Raw genomic sequence first — 20,603 nt, 5'->3', positions numbered from 1 at the left:
AAAGACTAACTGATAAGATTCACAATCTACAGGAAAAGATGACTCATCTAGCAGCAAGACGGACAAAAAACATGGGGAAGAAATACACAGACAGAGGATCTAAATGGCCCCTCAACACCTCAGGCTCATGTAAGCCAACTAAAACAGATACAATACTGTTCTTCACCAGATTGAGAAAACGTTAGAATTCTAACCCTGTCAAGTGGTCAGCAACATGGTAGGCAGAAGGTCGTCACACAGTTCTGGTAGGAGAGTAAACTATACTCTTTCTTCCCCAGAGCTAAAATCAGGCTAAGAGAAGCCTCCATGGATAAGGCACATGCCACAAAAGCTTAAGAACTGGAGCTTGGATCCTCAACTCCACTTAAACGCTAGATGTTGCAGCCTGCATCTGTATCCCAGCATGCTGTGGGGGCAGCATGCATCTGAATGCTGTGGGTGTTATAAGAAGCTGAGACAGGGTAACTCCAGAAGCTCTCAGTCCAGCTAGCCTGGTTTATGCTCTGGTAAACAGGCAGGAAGTGAGGACAAACAACCCAAGATTGTTTTATGACCTCCGTATATGCACAGTGGTACCCATACACCCACACCTATGCATGAACATACACAAATAGATACTGTATACACACATACATTTTTAAAAGACAGGTTTAAAAGAGAGCCCAATTAGCATATGGGTAAAACATGAACCAACATTTTAACACAGAGGATGTGCATTTGGAAGGTAAATCATTTTTAAAGGTATTCAACATCTTTCCACCATTAGTAAAATGTATATTAATACCACAATGCAACATCACTTTATACTTAGTAAAGTGGCTTTGTTCCAAGAATGACAATATCAAAGTCTGGCTGGACACAGACAAAATCAGCCCTCATTTGTCACAGGTGGGATGGATATAAGATGGAATGTCTAACTACAACCAAAAGTAGTTTGACAGCTTTCTTACATATATAAGTCTAACCTACACATATGCACGAACACACAGAAAGCAGAACATGCAGTCATAGGAGTTTATCCCAGAGAAATAAAAATGTTCACATAAAACCCAGCCATATATAGCAGAGAAAGGGAAAGAAAAAAGAAAGAGGAAGAAAGAAAGAAAGAAAGAAAGAAAGAAAGAAAGAAAGAAAGAAAGGAAAGGAAGAAAACCACATCATTATATATTATTTGTTCAAGTATATAAAAATCACATACCAACTATTATAGATTTTTATTAATAAATACATGTTATATAAGCGTGAGACAGATCCATAGAAAGACCACAGCTTCAAACTCAGGACCTTGGGAACAAGGAACCTCTGTTTTACTTGTTCACATCCTGGCTTTGACAGACGTGAGAAATGATCACCATTTACAATCTCTAGAGAGCGCTTCTAGCTGGATGTCTGCTAAGCTTTTCTCGACCACTCTGCAAACTTGAAAAGTTTCTAGCTGAAAATAAAAATATATACATACAATGAAGCGTTACATGTGACCATAAAAAATGGGTAATAACATAGATGTCTATTGGTGGAGAGGAGAGAAATGGGTCTAGACATAGTTGCACTATGGATTACAAAGCAACCAGTAAAGAGAATGAAGGAGACACACGCTTTCTGGAAGGTATACCTCAGAGTAAATGACGTTAAGTGAGGAAAATAAGCTAAATGTTAAGTGAAGGAAAAATTTAAAAATAGACCATATTTTTGTTTAAAAACCTTGATGTAAACATACACACACACACACTGATATCAAACTAGAACTCTTCTGCAGACAGTAAAGTGAAGAAACATGCTGTGGGATAGAGAGGCTTAGTTGCAAACTGTACATCTGTTAAGGGGTTTATGCTCAAAACATCCAAAGTACATTAAAAAAAAAAAAACACAGCAATTTACTCCTAGATAAAACATCCCATCTCAGCAAGAAGCTCATAGAGATCCTGGATGTTCTAAAGAGAGGTGAAACCTTTGATCCTTCAGAGAAGGTTCAGCAAGATTCAGCAAGTAAACAACTCAGAAACTTCAGGAAGCCCCTGAAACAGACCAGTCACTAGGCTCCACTTTCATGTTAGACTTAGGTGATATCATTACTTTGGGCTGTTGTCAGTTCCTTATCTGGAACCATCTGTGAACAGATGTTTGTTCATGTTACCCCAAGAATTGTGTCACATAAGCTGCCACAGCAAGTAACTGCCTGAGGTGAAAATAAACCAAGAGCCAGACACTCTCAGAATATCCTAACAGTCAATATATGCTACAAATATGTAGAAATGTGCTCAAAGTAAGTAACAAATTTAAACCAAAGGGTGCTGGCAAGGTGGCTCAGCAGTTAAGATCACTTGCTGCTCTTGCAGAGGATCCAAGTTTGGTTCCTAGTACCCACATCAGGTGACTCACAACTACTTATAAACCCGGCTTCAGGGGACTAATACCCACTTTGGACTCTATGAGCACCTCATGTTCACTCATTTACAGGAAACCCAGCAGCACCTCTGGATGGCACTAGCTAGTTGGACTGCCCAACCACACTTGGGGTGCTACAGTGGTCAGGGTGTATTCACCCTGATTACAGGTGCCTGCCTCAGTCATTACTGTTGCTAATCTCAGGTTGAATACTGTACTAACTTCTGCAAATGGGAGGTGCCAGAGAGGATAAAGGTGGAACCTCACCCACATCTTCACTACAGAGGATCCACAGAAAGAAAGGCTAGAACAGAGTGGGCCCAGGCAGGGACACTGGGGTAAGGTCACTCCTCCGTGAGGCCAGCAGAGCAGGGCCAGGGCTCTCCTCTACAGAATGCACATTCCTCTTAGGAAGCTACTGCTGGTGAGGGGATATGGGACTCAGGTGCCCCTCACACCCTGCCCAACCATGCTCTGTTCGGCTACAGGGAGAGCGCTTAGCTGACAGGCTTCAGCTATTAGCTCAAAGTGGAGAGACAGCTTGCAGTGAACAGGAGCTAGTGAGTGTACAGGAAGGTGTCCCTTTGGGGAACATTTCTGCCCATCCTGCCCCCATGGAACCCCTCAGGTTGGCACTTTGCTCTCACTTCTCAGACCATTTCTGTTAAGCTCCCCTGCCCAGTACCACTTACCCCTTAGCATTACTCAATGTCTGCATTCAGGAGCCCCAGCTTGTGATAAATGTTCCCAGCACAGCTTATATACTACATAAGATCATGTTTAAAGCATAAGGTAAATGTAGATTTCCTATCCCAAGATGAAGGAACTCACAGGCCCTCTACAGGCTAAAGCCAGAGCACTTAACCTAGTCACCCCAGGTTATGGCTTGAATGTGAAAATGTCCACCCACAGGCTCCTGCATTCAAACACTTGGTCCTTGGCTGGTGGCAGTTTGGGGACAGTGTAGAATCTGTTGGATGGTTGGCCTAACTGGAGGAAGTGTCTGATGAAAGGCAGGCCTTATGAGCTATACAGCCCGGCTTCATCTCCATTCCGAGCTCTCTGTCTGGATCCTGGTCTGAGAGATGACAGCAAGCTGACCTGTGCTCTCATTGCCAGAGGCACAGGCTGCCCCCCACACTGTTCATCCCCTGCCTCCGACTCTGCAGCTGGAACCCTGAGTCTGAATAAATCCCTCTACCTTTCAGTTGTTCCTGTCAAGTATTCTGTCATAGGGTGAAAAAAGTCACCAACACTCCCTGGTAAGAACTATAGCTGACAGCATAGAAGCCACACGCAGAAGAAATTATCCCAGTGGGAACTGCATTGGGCTCAGGGTCAGATAAACGTTGAGTGGTTTGGTTTTATGCATGAATGTGCATGCGAGTGTATATGCAGGGGCCTGCAGAGGCTAGAGATGGGGTCCCTGGAGCTGGAGTGGCAGGCATGTGTGAGCTTCCTCATGTGGGTGCTAAGAACCAAACTTGGGTCCTCAGTAAGAGCAGTAGACACTCCCATACTCTTGATTTTCCTGAAGTCAGAGTCTCTCACTGGCCTGGACTCACTTAATAGGCTAGGCCCACTCGCTGGAAAACTCAGGGGTTTGCTCTCCAGTGCTGGGATTACAGGCACACACCACCACACCTGGCGTTTCAGATAAACCTCATACTTAAACTACAATCCAGCCCTTACCTCAAAAAAGCCAGCAAGTTTCCTCTAGCCCCAGGGTCCTTCTCTGTAAACCAGCCTAAGGTGCTCAGAGCTTGACCCCTGGTGCACCTCCTGTCTCAGAGTCTATGCAAGGGAAAAATGAACAAAGGCACAGTGAGGATCGAACCTGGCTGAGCTAGGAGACAGACAAGTGGGCCTTAGAAACAACATACCTAGACTACTACTACAGGCCCACAAAACTGGGTCTGCTTCCCCCCAGAGGTGGCAGGGCTTTCCCTGGGCTCCTCTTGTACCAAGGACATTTGACTGAAGCACAGGGCAGTATCAACTACAAACGGAAGATAACATCGTAGCCTTCTGACTTCCAATCCCGCACGGGTGGGGTGTGGAAGTCCTTCCTGGGTCCTCACAGAACAGCAAACGCTGCATGTCTGTGAACTCCTCTTAGCTCATCAGAGGAGTGAGGATGCAGGTGGGCAGGGGGGTCAGGTATCAGGACAGAGTTCTTGAGCAGCCTCCCTGCAGTAAGGAGTGAAGGCTGCAAAGCTATGCTGTCACAGAAAAACTGCTGTCACCTAGGTGGACTCCAACAGGACCCAGTCATGAGTCTTTACATTTGAGTGTTTCCTCCATGAGAAAGATCTGAGAATAAAAACCTCCATCTCTCTGTCAGGAGGAGGAGAAAAGGACCACTCTATTCCAAGTATCCTTCTCAACAAGACCTTGTGCCCCTCCCCCTTCCTTCCCAGAGGCTGTAGGTCCCCAGCCTAGGAGGACAAAGGGGAGAGAGGTGAAGACCAGGGTCCATATGGTGGTGAGTGTGGCGGACTAACCTCCAGAGACCACTGCAGCAAGAGAAAACTACATTATTGTTCCACGGATAGGGTATATACGGTGTTTTTAGGGGTATGGGTGGTATAGACTAATAGGCTATGGCGTCAAGAGAGCATCAAGGGCTGACTGGTTATAATACAGTACCTACTTATAAGGTGGGCGTGAAGCCAGAGTGAGGCGTGTGTGCTGAGTTACACAGCCTTGCAGAGAGCTCTGTACAAGGTCACTTTTCAGACAAGGCCAGACAAGGCCAGACAAGGCCAGCCACGTGTGTTCAGGGACACTCTCGAGACAGAGACAGGCAGAGACTGGGAAGTCCTGCTGATAAAGGGAGACCCCTATTTTGCACAAAGTTCAGAAAGCCATCTGGCCATGGAGAACTGCTATCTTAATAGCAAGGTTCTCCAACAAGGCCTCACCTCCAGAGAAACCACTTTACTAGACTTGGCCTTGCTGGTCATAGGGCAGAAAAACCCCTCCTGTACTACCCTCTCCTCATCCTATGCCTTCTAAGAGAGGAGGCAAGGCTGTGACACAGCTGGGAAGGGCACAGTCCATGGTCCAGGCTCACTAAATGATGGGAGCCAGCAGCCAAAGAACACTTTCGCATCCCTGCTCTGCCCTGTCTCACTGAAGGTAACAGACACCCACTTTTCCTTGAGTTTCTTATTCCTTATCAGTCATGGCTGCTTTCAGCCAAAGCCAGAGGCAAAAAAGGAAAGAAAAGAAAGGCTCAGTTTGAAGAGACAGAGCAAACGTCAGAACCAGATTCCAGACTGGAATTTTAAAGCAACCATGATTAAAGCACTAAGGGCAGGTGGGTGACATTGGCAGCACACAAGAACAGACTGGCAATGTGAACGGAGGGAGAAGGCCAGTCTAGAGAGAACCAAACAGAAACACTTAATTATCAAAAACCACAATAACCACAATGAAAACCGCTTTGATGAGATCCTTAGGAGGCGGGACTCAGCAGAGGTGGTACCAAACCTCTGAGCTCCAGTATAAACCGCTAGAAATACCAGAAATTGAAAAGGATGAAGGAATGCTAAAAATCTAAACAGAATATATCCAAAATCTAGGACAAGAACTGAAGGTGTCAATGCACATAGCAGAAGCACCAGGAGACATACACTCCAATAACCACCGAGGCTTCACCAAGCTGATGTCAGACACAGATCTCAGATCCCAGAAGCAGGATGTTGTCATATAAACAAAACAAATGGAGGAAGACCTAATTAGAGTTCATAATCTCGATGAAAGCAACAAAAATCCTGAAAAGGGAGCCTTAGACAAAAATAACACTCAACTGTGATAAAACATTCTAGCGAAAGCAATTTAGAAAAAGCAGGTTATTCTGGTTTACAGCTTAAATGTACGGTTTATCATGCCAGGGAACTCAAGGTGGCAAGAGCCTAAAGCAGCTTGCCACATGGCTCCTATAATCACAATGCAGAGAGGACTTGAATGCTCGCTGCTGCCCAGCTCTCTTTCTCCATTCATACATCCAGGATCCCAGCCAGGGAATGGTGCCACCCACAGTGGACAGGTCTTCCCACATCAATTAACACAGTCTAGATAATCTCCCACAGGCATGTTCAGAGACTTCCCAGGGGAGTTTAGATTCTCTGAGCTGACAATTAGCCCGGACCTTCAGAGATATAAAGATAAGGATCACCAACATCTCAGAGGCAAGCAAGCAGAAGGTACGTGTACACACAGAAAATGCACACCACCTCCGTATCTGCATCTCACAAAATCACCACCCCCAAAGTGAAGGAGAAATTGGGATTTCCTCAGACAATAGTGGATGGGTCTCATAGGAGAGACCTGTACCAGGTCTTCATACCAGAGGAGGTGAAGCTCCCTACATAGAAGGAAAATGGTACGGCCCTATTCCAGATGTACTTAAAGACTGGTAGACTCCCAGAGAGGCAATAAATACATTCCAGTTTGTTATTATTAGAGATCTAGATAGAAGTTTGATCAAAATAAGAGCAACAGGATGGGCAAGACTGTTCAGTGGGTAAAGGCACCGGCCACTAAGCCTGGTGACCTGAGTTTGATCCCTAGGATCTGCCTAGTGGAAGGAAAAAATTGACTCCCATGAGTTGTCCTCTGATTGCCATACACACATACATAATACATACATACATACACACACTCACACACATATATATATTACATATATACATATATAATACACATATACATACATAATACACACATATATACATATATAATACACATATATGTATACATCATACATACATAATATATATACATACATGCATGCATGCATGCATACATGCAGTAAAATAACAACAACAATGTATTTGACTATGGCAATACATGTACAAGAACATTTATAAATGACATGAAGGAAAGCAATGGTCCATTGAACAGAACACTGACTGGGGCATGTTGTTATTAGAATGTATTTCCACTATCTATTAAGCAGTATATTGTTGTGTGGATATATTGATGAATTGCAAACTCTAGGGCAACCACTAAAAAAAAAAAAAAATCAAAAAGCATGCTTTAGGGCTCTGGAGATAGCTCAATCAGCAACGTGCTTGCTATGCAAGAGGAACTGAGTTTGGACCCCCAGCCCCTGCATAAAAAGCTGAGTTCAGCAGCCATGCCTGTAATCTCAGTACTAGGGAGACAGAGATTAGATTCCTGCAGCTCACAGCCAACCAGCCCATATGAGTCAGAGAGCCCCAGGTTCAATGAGAAACACTGTCTCAAAAACAACATGTGGGGCCACTGAGTGTAACACCCAGCCATGACTTCTGACATGTGCACACATACATGTGTCCCACCACACAAATACAGACCCATACCAACATGTACACACACACACACACACACACACACACACACACACATATATATCACACTCAGGCATACAAGAAGTGTGTTTTATATTAAAAACAAAAAGTGGCATCATAAAAAATGATCAGTTAAAACCAAGACAAGAAGAAAAAGAGTAGACAACACCACAGGAGCAAAGGCCACAGGCAGTGAACAGAGCAGCAGAGATACTACAGCCAGAGGCCTGGGCTTTGGTAATCACATTAAGCTTAGCTTTCATCAGATTGGTTTAAAAAAAAGAATTTAGCCATCCAGCCACATGCTGTCTGCAGCCCCAAATTAAGTATGAGATGGAGACAAGATGGAGAAGGATATGTGTGCTAGCACTAATCAAATGAAAGTAGGGTAGCTACATCAAAGGAAACTTCATCAAGGGCCAAGGAGCCAGTTCTCCAAGGACACATAACAATGCTGCCCAGGCACCTAACAACAAGATCTAAGTCTGTGAGGCAAGCACCATGAGGAGACCTGGGAGATGGCCCAGCAGGTAAGAACACCTACCTTGCAAGCATGAGGACCTGAGTTCAAATCTACAGCACCCATATAAGAAGCCACGTGTGGCCACACATCTACCTGTAGTCCTAGTGTGCCATGGAGAGAGGTAGGAGGATTGCTGTGTCTTGCTGGTCACCAGGCTAGCTCCAGATTCAGTGAGAGACCCTATCTCATAGGAAGAAGGTAGGGAGTGACACCACGGGACACCTGATATCCTCCTCTGGCCTATAAGTGTGGATGGGTGTGTGCACTCACACAGACACACACATATAAGTAAATTAAGGTGCATTTTTAACTAAGTGAAAACTTATTTTAACTAAAGGCAACACTTATGTTTTTATAGGGGAAAATTTCTAATCTCTTAATATATTAGAAAAGAAAGGTCAAAATCAGAAATCAAAACATCTTCTTTAAGAAACTAGATAGAGAAAATTAAATTAAAAGAAAGAAGACTAAGTTCAATAAAATCATGAAGCCACCAGCTGAAGCTTGCCCTGGGATGAGTCCCAGGATGAGCCCCAGATTCTTGCCTCATTTTGGAAGCCTACAGACAAGATAGGTAGAGAAGATACTAGATTATGTCCTTCTTTTGTTCATTAAATCAATTTCTACAAACTAAGTTACACCACTGAGCAGCTTCTGCGCGCTGCTGGGCTCGAAAAGCTTGGGTCTATCCCCAAACAATGAGCATGACAAAGTAGGCTTGGTGGTGAAGAGATGGCCCAGTGGCAGCTGTGCTAAGGAGCAGAGTTCCAATCCCGGCACTTAGGTACCACTCCAGTATCAGCCACAAGCCCTCAGCGCCAAGTCTAAGGTGGGAAGACACAGAAGGATGCTGGGACTCGCTGGCTTCTAACTCAGGTAAGAAGATTTAGGGCCCAGGTTTAGGGAGACGCCCTGCCTCAAAAAAATAGAGGGAAAGTATCAGAGTGTCAGGGTCCAGCCTCGACACAGGATCAGAGTTCTCAGCTGGAAGCAGAGATATCTGGAAGGTGCATAATAAATTTACACAAACTACTTTTTAGGGTACAAGCTGACAGGCAATTTTTCAAGGCTTAAAGTTTCTAACTCTCTGCTTTCTTTCTCACTCATTCGCTCACAGCTTGAGGCTGCACATACTCTGCATTCTCCTGCGCACTCTGCTTCTCTCCTGTGTGCTTTTCTTTTCTTGAACTCCCACACTCTTGCACACCTCTGTGTGTTCCCATTTCACTCTCACATAGACTCTTCATTCACATCCCACAAACACCTCACACACACAACATGCACTCTCCTTTCACTCACACACACACTCTCTCAATACACACCTCACACTCTCTCCTCACTCACTCTTCACTTTCTCTCCTCACTCACTCCTCACACTCTCTTCTCACACTCTCTACACTCACCTCACATGCTCTTTCATTCACTCTCTCATTTGCTCACTCACTCACTCACTCACTTGCCTTTCTCTTGCCCCAGTCTTTTACTGATACTCCAAAAGCAGATAGAAAAAAGACATTGTGTAATCATTGCCAAATCAGATTCAAAAGAATAACCACATCCCACAAAGAATTAAGAATTACAATTGTTCCCCAAAATTTCAAGCTTCCCTATTCCCAGGCCTGTGGCCAAAATAATAATGATTGCAAACTTATCATTATTTAAAATTTAACTGTTGAGTTATTATACTTCAAAGCACAGAGGTCTGAGATCAGCTACTTGAATTTTTCTGTGAAGCTCTAACGATAAATGACATGGGCAAAGCTGCCAGGCAGTGGCCAGAAAGAATCAAATTAACCCTTAAGTCAGTGGTTCTACTAGCTTCCTACTTCTGTGCATTGCACACAATGTCTCTCCTAAGAGTCCCAGTGTTTTGACTTAGTTTTACTATAAGATTTTATATATTCTCTACTTCCTCATCTAGAGACCACTCTTGAATGTTGTGCAAAACTTCTTTCATAACTTCCATAGATTTTTTCCTTTCTTGGGATCCCAGTGTTGGCTCTATTTCATTTTATAATAATTTCTTCAAACTTTCTTTGCAAGTCAAGCATTAATCTGGAGCTACCATTGTGCAGTTATTGCATTGTTTCCAAGATGAGAGCACATAGCATGCACCTGGGCCATTAGGACTGTGCTGTGCTGTGCCCTGCGCCTCAAGTTTTAATTGATTAAGAATCATTACATCAAGGAACATCTAGTTTCACAGAATTCACCAGAGCAGAAGGAGAAAGAAGTAAGAAAGTCAGATATAATAGAATAATTATGCACACCAAGGCCAACTGAAAAACAGTCACACACAAATGAGATCTACACAGCCGTTGTCCAGGGCTAAGCCTGGGAGAAATGGGAACAACAGTTTTTTACATAGAGCTGCCATGGGCTACTGAGATGTCTCCATCCCGGCCTACTGCAGACAGTCCCTTATTTCAGATGGCGGGTCCCCTGGAGGGATGTATCTCCTGCTTCTCGGGGTCCCAGACACCATACTCTTTACAAGGAGCTGCCACAGGCTTCTGAGATGTCTCCATCCCAGCCGACTGCAGGCAGTACCTGTCATTGGATGCTGTCCCCAGCATCAGAGGACCCTCCATGTCCTCTTCGGTCACCTGAGCTCACATACAGGCACAGGCATCTGCACACACGTGCATACATACTCTCATATGCAAATAAATGAGAGACATTTTTAAGTACATTATATTGTAAGATATTTCATGTGTTGTGAAAAAAACTACCTACAGCAGGTTAAGAGTAGATGGGGCACTTTGTCCTTCCCTCAATTAATGATGTGACTGTGTTGGTCTTTTCTTTCTCCTTGTCATGTAATAGAACGCGTACTGAAAGTGCAGTGTCCCGTTCTGGGTGACAGTGGTGTCCTCCAGCAACCACGGGACAAGGATCATAAAATGCAAAAGTGTGACTTTATCAGTGTGGCTTAAAGAAAATATATGAGCACCCCACTGACAGGGGAATGGATCCTGTATTTTGTTTTCCTTGAATAGTCTGTATTGTTCAAATTACAAAACTGTCTATGATTTATAAAGTTTTTAATGGCCTCCTTTACAAATGAGAAGTACTTCCAGCTCCTTGCTGTGTCCTAAGAAAAGTGAGCTGATGCCTGTAATCTCCAGCAAGTCTGACCACAGGGCCAACTCTAGCCTGCCTTTACATACGCCAAAGTGTGAAGATCAAAGCAGGTACGTCCCTTCCCCCATTGTTACACAGCATGCTTCATGGAGCCCAGACAGACCAAAGTGCCAGCCCAGAGGCCGGAGGTCCCAGAGGTCCCCTATCACACTGCCACAGCATCTCCATGCCATGCCATGTTCTCAGCCCACACGGCCGTCCCTAGGAAGTAAGGCTGCTGGGCTCTACCCATCCTTACCTCTGCCAGGCGCGAGTGCTTGTGAACATTCTCCCCCTTCTGCACACTGGGGGCCAGCTGCTGCAGGACGCCCCTGCTGCTTGTCAGAGCTCTGGTCAGTCGGGCAAACTTCCCCCAACCTGAAGCAGACAGAAAAACACAAAGACAAGGTTAGCCACACATTAAGAGAGCGCAGGCATTCTCATCCGCCAACACCACAGGACAACAACAGGGACCTCTGGAGCACCAATGAGCCCATCTTGCATATCTGCCGGCAAGCAAGACCAGTCGATCAGAAATGAACCCTGACATATCGAGGTTTGGGCAGTAACTTGCTTTTCCAACACACTTGAGCTCCATTCTGATCACAGCCTTGAGACATAGTAGGGCAGGTTTTGGGGACTCTATACTAATGAGGAAAGGAGGCCTGGGGTGCCTTGGGAGGAAGAATCTACAGTGCAGACTTCTCTAGGCAAGCCTCTTTCATTGGCTCGTACCAGGTGACAGGGATGGTTCTCTGCCTTGGGCGACTTTCCTCTGGGTAGTCTCAACTCCTCCATCCCCTGATCTTGCAAAACCTGAGCTATAAACTAGCATCTGTAAATGATAGACTACCCAACATTGCCCTGCCTTTCTCAATTCCAGAAAACGAATAACCAACATCTAGGTGTGTAAGGAATGGCACTGGCTGATTTTATCTATGTGGTGAGGGGAAGGTCATGGAGGAGAGGTGTTTCTGAGAATCTAAGAAGTCTAAATAGTCCTGGATGACCTTAAAGCCGCCCCAAATACAACATTCCAACACTTAACAGGAAACATCTGAATCAAGGTTCTGACCAGGCAGCTGTCCCATGAGCCTTCTGAAAGCTTGTCAGGTCTCAAGACCAGGATCTCCAAACACATGTGCTCAAGTGCACAGCAAATAAACAAATCGTGGAAACTGTTACCGGCAGTGATGTTGAGAGGAAGCAACGTGACTCATTCTTATCCCTCAGCCTCTAGAAACAGTCTGCTCCTTCCACAGAAACTGTGTCTTCTAAGTTTTACCCTGGAGCACCTTCCCAGGACTGACCTAGAGTCCAGAGGACTGTGGGGCTAGGGAGGAGTGGTGTGGTTTTCCTATAACTTTGAAAGTCTTTTATCTGAAAAGCTCTGGTCAATGTAACAAGTAAATGTGCTCTTATTTCACTCCAGAAGCACCAGGTGTTAACAGATATGATAGCATCTACACATGCCTACCACCACGTGCCACGAAGAGAGGTGCAGACCTCTGTGCAGTGGCTGGACTGTTGGAGCTCCACTCAGGTCAGGAAGAGGAATGGCCTGGAGTCGGGGAGAGAGAGCACTGACATCTTCCATGTAAATCATGACTGACTGAGCTCAGTGGGATATACCATGGAAATGTCTTTCAGAGACAGGTTCTCCTTCACCTCAGAGCAACGCCGACATTGAACAAGTGGATGGATGCCCATGAGAGGTCAGCATGAGCCACTCACTGCCTGTGTGTCAATAAACTGTGAACCCACGCAAGTGGCCAGCATGCAACACTGTCTACACCCTGAAGTGTCCCTTCCGGTCTTTTCCCTATCCATGTGCAAACATGAAAGGTCTACAATGGCTGCTTAAGTAGCTTCCTAACTACAGTTACTGAGGTTAGCTTCGGTAGCTCCGCCTCTCCGTCCTACTGTGAGCAGAGAGATGTTATGTGAGCACTGGTAGCTGAAAGGCTGTACCGTGTCTCTGACTCATCGTTGCTAAGAGCATCTCATCAGTGTGCCCAGGAAGGAGCCCTCATCCTCCAATGTTATAATCTTGTCTCTCCCTTTCATCTGTACACCACCTCCGGTCAGGTTCAAATGTAAAGTTCAAACATGCAGGTGAGTCTATACCTTTGCAACAAGTTACAAGAAAGCAAGAGGGTGACTCATCCTTGTGAGCCATGTCGAGGTGACAGTCAAAGCCCCACACTTCACACCTGCTCAAGCCTCGAGCTCAACAGAGAGGAAAGCAAAGTCTCTGCCACCTGCTCTCCATTAAAAAAAAAAAAAAAAAAAAAAAAAAAAAAAAAAAAAAAGCAGAGAGAGAAAGACGAACAGTTGGAACATGAGGCATTCCTCTCTGAGCCCAGGGGTAACCCACGTGCTGGTTACAGAACAGAAAAACCTGCTTGACTTTCAGTCCCTGGTCAGTGATATGTGTGTGGCACTTTAGTCAGAGTTAGGAAATTAGTCATATGGGATAGCAGAATGAAGGAGGAAGGTGCCCTGTCACAGAACTATAAGAGAAGAGAGTCTAGTGGCACCTCCCAGAGTCCAACAGCAGTGCCCAGGACTCTAAACAAAATAGTCAACTCTATGATCTGGTTGCTTGCCATTTGTGTGTTAGTTGTTCAAAGAAAAATGTTAGGGACAAGCAGGCTTCCAGAACCACTCCCTTGACGCACCCCACACCACCCAGAGACTCAAATTGTGAAGTACACAACCAGGGCCGAGTAACTTGAAATACAATTTGAGCACATGTGACTTTAAAAACTAATCAATAGTAGGAAATGCCCCTTGAGGCCATTGGGGAGTTTTCTGCATGTTATCTTCTTGCTTCCAGTCCTGCTCACAAGTGAATTCTTCACAAGCCTGGGACAGCTGGGAGCTGGAGACTTAGTGCTGAACACAGCTGGGTCAGGGAGAATGAACAAGAACACATCCAGAAAGCCAGCCCTAGCCAGAGCAATCCAGCCCAAGCCAGAGCAATCCACCACACAGCAGCATCTTTCGCATCTGGGTCAGATCCTTACTGCCAGAACTGAGGTTCACAGCCTGACAGTTCAGGAGACCTCACCAATTCCTAGGCTTTTCCATCCCAAACAGGCTAATATAAAATCTGACTTTGTCCTGAGCAGACACCACAGTGTGTCAGGAATATGGTGACAGAGGAGGCATGACAATCAGAACACAATCAGGGACTTTCAGGTAGCATGAAGCCGGGTTCCCTACCAGGATTCTCACATTGAAAGCTAGTGTGTATAAGCATGTACATGTGTTTAGACATGTGTGTGCATGTATGTGCATCTGTGTATATGGTTGTGTTTCTATACATATGTGTGTATGCATATATATGCGTGTATGTGTGTATATGTATGCACGCAGGCTTCTGCGTAGGTGTTTATATGTGAATATGTGTTGTGTATATACGTGTTCAAAATTGTCTACAAATAAGGCCACATGTTACTTGTGTTATTTCATTGACAAAAAAGAATTGACACATGACAAGAAGTTACCTTGGCTAATGGAATAGTTGGGTGGGGGGCAGGGGATGCACTGCTGTGTGTGCCATGACTCTCATCAGCAACAAGATGTACTATGGGGGCAGGTTAGGCTAAATAAGTGGAGCACATGACTCGTGGAAAATAAGCCCAAGAGAGCCTCCCACCATCAAGCTGACTCGTCACTTCTGCAGAGCCAGATGAGAAGCGCTCTCAGAAGGCTATGCCTTTCCTACTACAACAGTAATAGCTACGCACCACTGCATCTCCACAGAAAACACTTTGACATGGCCAAATCATGCTTATTTCCCCTAAGATGCCTCTCTAGCAATCAGTCTTTGTCACATCCAGGGTAACGAGTCCCAGCCTGTCTCTCTCCTGGACTCCACTGGCATTTCTCGGCTAGAATCCTCAAGAGTAGAGAGCTGGAGAAGAAAGCCAAGCACAGAGCCAGGTAGCCAGGCAACATGGAGCGCTGCCAGGTTCTTGGCTGAGTGAATGCAACTGCAGGAGAAGGTGTGAAAGAGTGGTTGACACCTGCTGTCCTCTATCCTAGTGAGCCAGTGCAGGAGCCTAGCTTGCCCAGCCATTCTGCAGGCTCCTTTCCGAAGCCTCCAGTGCTTCCCAAACAATACACACCCATGGTCTTGCTAAAACCTAAAGCCATGACCCCTACGACATGTGACTCTAGCCCCTGGCCTCAGTAGTGTCTGCCTATCAATTAACCAGCCACAGACACGATGTGACCAAGCACATATACATCACATGTAGACACATATGTGCCATTCAGAGCATGGTACTGGGTGTATGACTGTATCCAACTTTTCTCTAATCGTGTGACAGCTCAGATGAGTAAATTCAGCCCACTCTTTGGTTTCAAGAACGCAGCAGACACACAGCCATTTGCCAACATCTCCGTTTTCCCATCACCTCCCCGCTCTGTCTTCTGGGTTCATCACTCCCTCATTTCTAGTTTTTATCTAACGAGGCTACAACCATTCACGAGTCAGACTCAAAGATGTCTGCAAGAAAATCAGGTAAGCACAGCCTGACTGCCTCGGTGAGCAACTATGAATACCTGCCAAGATCTTCACAGCCTGGTGGAGATGATGGCCTGGTGTGCACAGGACTGTGGGTTCAGTCTCAAGTGGGGAAAAGGATAGGGAGAAAGGAAAGGAAACCTGAAAGTGCCCTGAGGTCAGACATGCTAGGGTGCTTTCTTCCATCCAAGAGTAACTATGGAATGGTGAAGTTTTAAACGCTTTACCAGACGTTTTCTGTCACTCTCTTCCCCAAGCACCCTGCAGAATGACACAGCACCCGGCACAAACTGAGATTCAAAATCCTGATTTCTGCACAAGATTGCCTTGGCGATCCCAGATTCTCTGCAGCAAAAGTGAGAGTATACTTGCACAGATCAGGGCTACGAACCTTTGCAGGAGTCGTCCTCGATGGGTTGCTTGAAGGCAGTTATGTCACTGAACGTGCAAAGGAACAGGACCACTTTATCCTGTTCGTTCCTGATCGGAGCGATCTTCACAAAAAACCACACAGGTGTCCCTGGAAGAAACATCAGAAGGGTGGTGAGCTGTTTGCACCCTTGTCTGAAGGGCTGGAGAATCAAGGGCTCAGGGATGAACAGGTACCAATATTAATTCACTGTTAAATGTTCTCTCGGTGTGGGAGAATCTAACCATTAGTTTTTTCTTGCTGGGATAAAAATGTACAGAGTGACTACACAGTGGGGGACTTTCTTACAGTCACATAATCTTGTAAGTACAGTGTCTGAACCTTCGTACAACAGAAAGCAGCTTGAAAATCTCATCAGCGCTCATGGAAGACACATTGAACTAACAGTAAAAAAGCACGGGCCGGGTAGACACTGCCAACCACCAATAGACTCTCTCTGTGGCTAAAGAACCCCACAGTCCACATGAAGCTTGAGAAACCATCAGCCTTATGCACATGCTTGAATAAGCATGGGCCAAAAACTGAATCTCTAAGTCCCTCTTCCTCGAATCAAAATCCAAAGTCCCTTTTCCTCGAACCAAAATCCAAAAATAAAATAAAATAAAATAAAATAAAGCCATCTCAGACAACAGTGAGCAGAAAACAACCAGGAGAGGTTGCCATGGTAGATCCCACAACCCCATGCTCAATCGTGGTCATATTAGAGCCTGAGGTAGCACATCGAGGTTTGAAGGAATGCCCATCCTGGGTGTGAACCTGTTCTCCCCATCATCGTCCTCCACAGAAGGCAGTGAGCCACGCCCCTTCTACTGACTTCTTAGTGAGGACCCCACCCTGCAAATGCCTGCATGGTCTTTCTTTGGCTCCCCAAAGTAACAATAATTAGTAAAAGCAAGTAACTGCCTTTCTTTTTGTATAGGACATCTCACCAAGAAGTAACAAGCTATCCTTGCTTCAAACATAAAGGAGACACAAAGTTACAGCATGCGCATTCTTATGTGCTACTTCCTGAAGAAGCATCTGCCACAAAAGAGCTCTGTAAGCAGCTGCCCCGTTTTTTCATATTTGAGATATTCTGTGTTCTGTTTTACAACTGTGATAGTTACATCTGAGAACTTGACATGACCCAGAACCCCCCTCAGAGGAGAGTCTCAGTGAGAGAGTGTCTACTCTGAGTTGGTCTGTGGGCACCTCTATGGGGATTGTCTTAATTATATTAATTGATGTTTCCTACTCTGCCATGAGTGGCACCTGAGCAAAGGGTCCTGGACTGTTTGAGTGGGAAACCCAGCTCGGCACGATTGAGTTTCTCTCTGCTCTTCCCTGTGGGTGTGATGTTCCAGGTGTTTGAAGTTCCTGCCTCAACTTCCCCACAGCCATAGAAGTAACCTGGAATTATATGCAGAAATGAGCCCCATTCCCCGGGCTTTCTATCAGAATATTGTAGCACAGCAACAGAAATGAAATTAGAACAGCAACATTTTCAAAATAAACTCCATAACTATTTCGCCACGTGGATGGAAGCCTGACAGCTCCCTGTGCTCCAGGCCCTGTGCTCAGCATTTCACATAGTTTTTATAAACAGGGCAGACAATGAACACAATCTCAGGGTCTTGTCTCTGGACAGACAGATATTAGAGTTAGTCACTCCCCTATGCCACTCACTTGTATATAAGTATGGACACTGCTAACATATATAACATGTATGTAAGTATGGAAACACCTAACATGTATAAGCACTCAGAAAACGAGCAAATGAAAATATGTCCTTCTTACATCTTGGTTACTGAAATACATATCCATGGTGAATGTTCAGCTTCCCCTTCGCATAATTTTAGCTGCCAGATTCCGAGTGCTCTGAGAAAGCTGATAGATTATAATGCCACCCTAAGAAAATTACATTTTGAAAGAAATTCATAGTACAAAAAGAATAGTATTTCAAAATCACAACAAAATAGGACCTTGGAAGTATCTCCTCTGTTTTTAAAAGCTTTTTGTAACAGGATCTTCAGGGGTCTTTGCAGAACCCTTGGGATACGAACTCTTCTGTATTGAGGCCAGCAAGACAGCACCAAGCCACACCTGGCCATATTCTAGTTGGCAACATAAGACAAACACTTCTTTTCCTCCAAAGAAAACTCCATGCTTTTTTCAAATGGAAATCAGGACTACTTTATCAAGCTAATGTCATACCAGATGGGAGGAGCCATACCTATGTGGAGACTAGGAGCCTCCCCTCTCCATCCTCCTAGCCCAGCTTCCTGCAGGCTTCAGTCTGGTCCTCCGAGCCTCATCTGTACTGCTAAACCAGCTGGGCCCCTGTCTCCAGCACATTCAGTAGGGTTGCACCATCTATCCAACTGCCAATGTTTATGAAACCCATGACTGAGATCTTGAGAGCCCCACATCCATCATGTTGGGGAGCCTTTGCCACTTTTCCACAGTGCAAGCTCACCATGAATTCCTCACATTTCAACAAAGCCAGCTGTGTAAGCCGTGTGCCCCTCTCCACCCAGCTGTCATTCTAGAAACAAATGCCCCTGATTAAATAAATACACATCACTCTGATTGCCCCGTGTCTGCCTAGAGAGCTGGCATCAAAAGTTCACATTCCCTTGGAGTTCATTCCAAGGTGATCCCCAGGACTGGTAAGGAGGCAGAAGCCGCCATTTCCTGGTGTGCAGCTTCCCCTGGAGGGATTTCTGTCATGTAACCCCAAGGCCTTTCCTTGTAGATTGGTAATTTAGAAGACACTGAGTCTTCTCCATTCTGCTCTCCGCTTTATAAATGGTAGGAGGAACAGAAAGTGTAGAGTGAAAAATTATAAAGATAGATATAGATATAGATATAGATATAGATATAGATATAGATATATAGGCTTTTTCTTTACCCTAGACCTGAGCAAAAGAATGTAAGTTCCAGAAAGTGGAACTGAATGTCAGATTTTCACTACCCCGGACACATTCCAGGTGGAGGACATTATCCCTGAATCAGAGGACACTTACTGGATTACATTCCTCAAGCCTCAGGGAGTAGACCCCACCTGTGGGTGGGAAAAGCCCAAGAGGCAGGAAGACACATTTCTGACCACAGAGAAAGTTGCAAGCCATCTAGGTGGGGCTATAGCTGGAAGTAGTGAAAATAGTTAACCTGAAATAGTTGGTAATGACATGGTAGAACTACATTTTTGAGAGGAATGAGTGTGCAGAGTGATTTTCACATGACTCTAATTATTTAGGGTGAGTACCTCTGAAATGTTCCACTGTTCTTGGTTACCCCCTCCCCCTTTGAGGTTTTCCCAGTGTTATGTTCAAAATTTGTAAAACAACTAATCACGTGTAACCGCACAAAAATGCAACCAATCATGTGTAACCGCACGAAAATTCCTTCCTTTACCCACCCCATGCTATTAAAAAAAATAAATAAAATAAAATAAAATAAAATAAAAAAAACAACCCTCAGCTTGCTGGCTTTTTGTCAAAATTCTGTTCCTGCGTGGACAAGCAGTTTTGACCTTGGCTAGCCAACTCCCCAATAAACCTCTGCTGATTGCATCCAGGTATGGTTTCTTGTGGTTTTTGGGTGGTCGTGATTTCCTGAGACTTGAGGAAAGGTCTCCCGAGTTTGGGGGTCTTCAAAAGGATAGGGCGATGGCTGGTGGGAGGAGAGGCCTATGATTCTCTGGTGCTACCTGTGATGGGTGGATAAGCCTGTGTACCACTGCATAGCTGAAACCTTTCCCACAGATACAATCTGCACTTCCAGAATCCGCTTTCTCAGTCATAGTAGCGACATTTTCATTTCTACATCTGGATTCCTATATCTCAGTTGGTTCTGATGATGGACAGGGAACTTCCCTCCCCAACCCCCTAAACCATAACAACTGGGGACTTCTTTCTTAAATAGATATAGCCCAGTGTATAGATAGGAGTCTCAACCTACTTTCCCTATGTTACTACCAAGTATGCCCATCCCAGTGGTATGTTGTATACCAGGTAGTCATCACTGAGCTGTGCAGCAAGATGGCAGGCTGGATACTCTAGGACAGATGACTGAGCTTCAAAGACATCAGTTCTAGGGCGGTGTCTTCCAAGACACTGGGGACTGCCTTCATCCCAAACTATCACTAAGAAAGCAAGTGGAACGGATCAACTTTTCAAGTCTGGAAATGTTCCAGAAATAACCAGATTCTGCCAGCACAGACCAGAGATTCCAACCCTGTCCTTCCTTCCTCACAGTGAAGCATTTTCCTCTAGTGCAACACTG

At 45.1% G+C, this 20,603-nt stretch overlaps 1 protein-coding gene across 2 annotated transcripts in view; it reads right to left on the bottom strand.

The window, feature by feature from the left end:
• Kcnh1 (potassium voltage-gated channel subfamily H member 1) overlaps positions 1-20,603 on the bottom strand; it is a 305,856-nt gene that overhangs the window by 244,658 nt on the left and 40,595 nt on the right. For both annotated transcript variants that reach the window (XM_076941632.1, XM_034513126.2), the window contains exons 4-5: positions 16,299-16,427; positions 11,630-11,748 (exon numbers count right to left, since the gene is read on the bottom strand). In XM_076941632.1, the coding sequence (XP_076797747.1) occupies positions 11,630-11,748; positions 16,299-16,427 (248 nt within the window). The remainder of the gene's footprint in view (positions 1-11,629; positions 11,749-16,298; positions 16,428-20,603) is intronic.

This window comes from Arvicanthis niloticus, chromosome 10 (assembly GCF_011762505.2).
Source record: "Arvicanthis niloticus isolate mArvNil1 chromosome 10, mArvNil1.pat.X, whole genome shotgun sequence".
Classification (NCBI taxonomy): Eukaryota; Metazoa; Chordata; class Mammalia; order Rodentia; family Muridae; genus Arvicanthis; species Arvicanthis niloticus.
The sequence above is the reverse complement of the archived record's forward strand: the minus strand, read 5'-3'. Positions and strand labels throughout refer to the sequence as shown.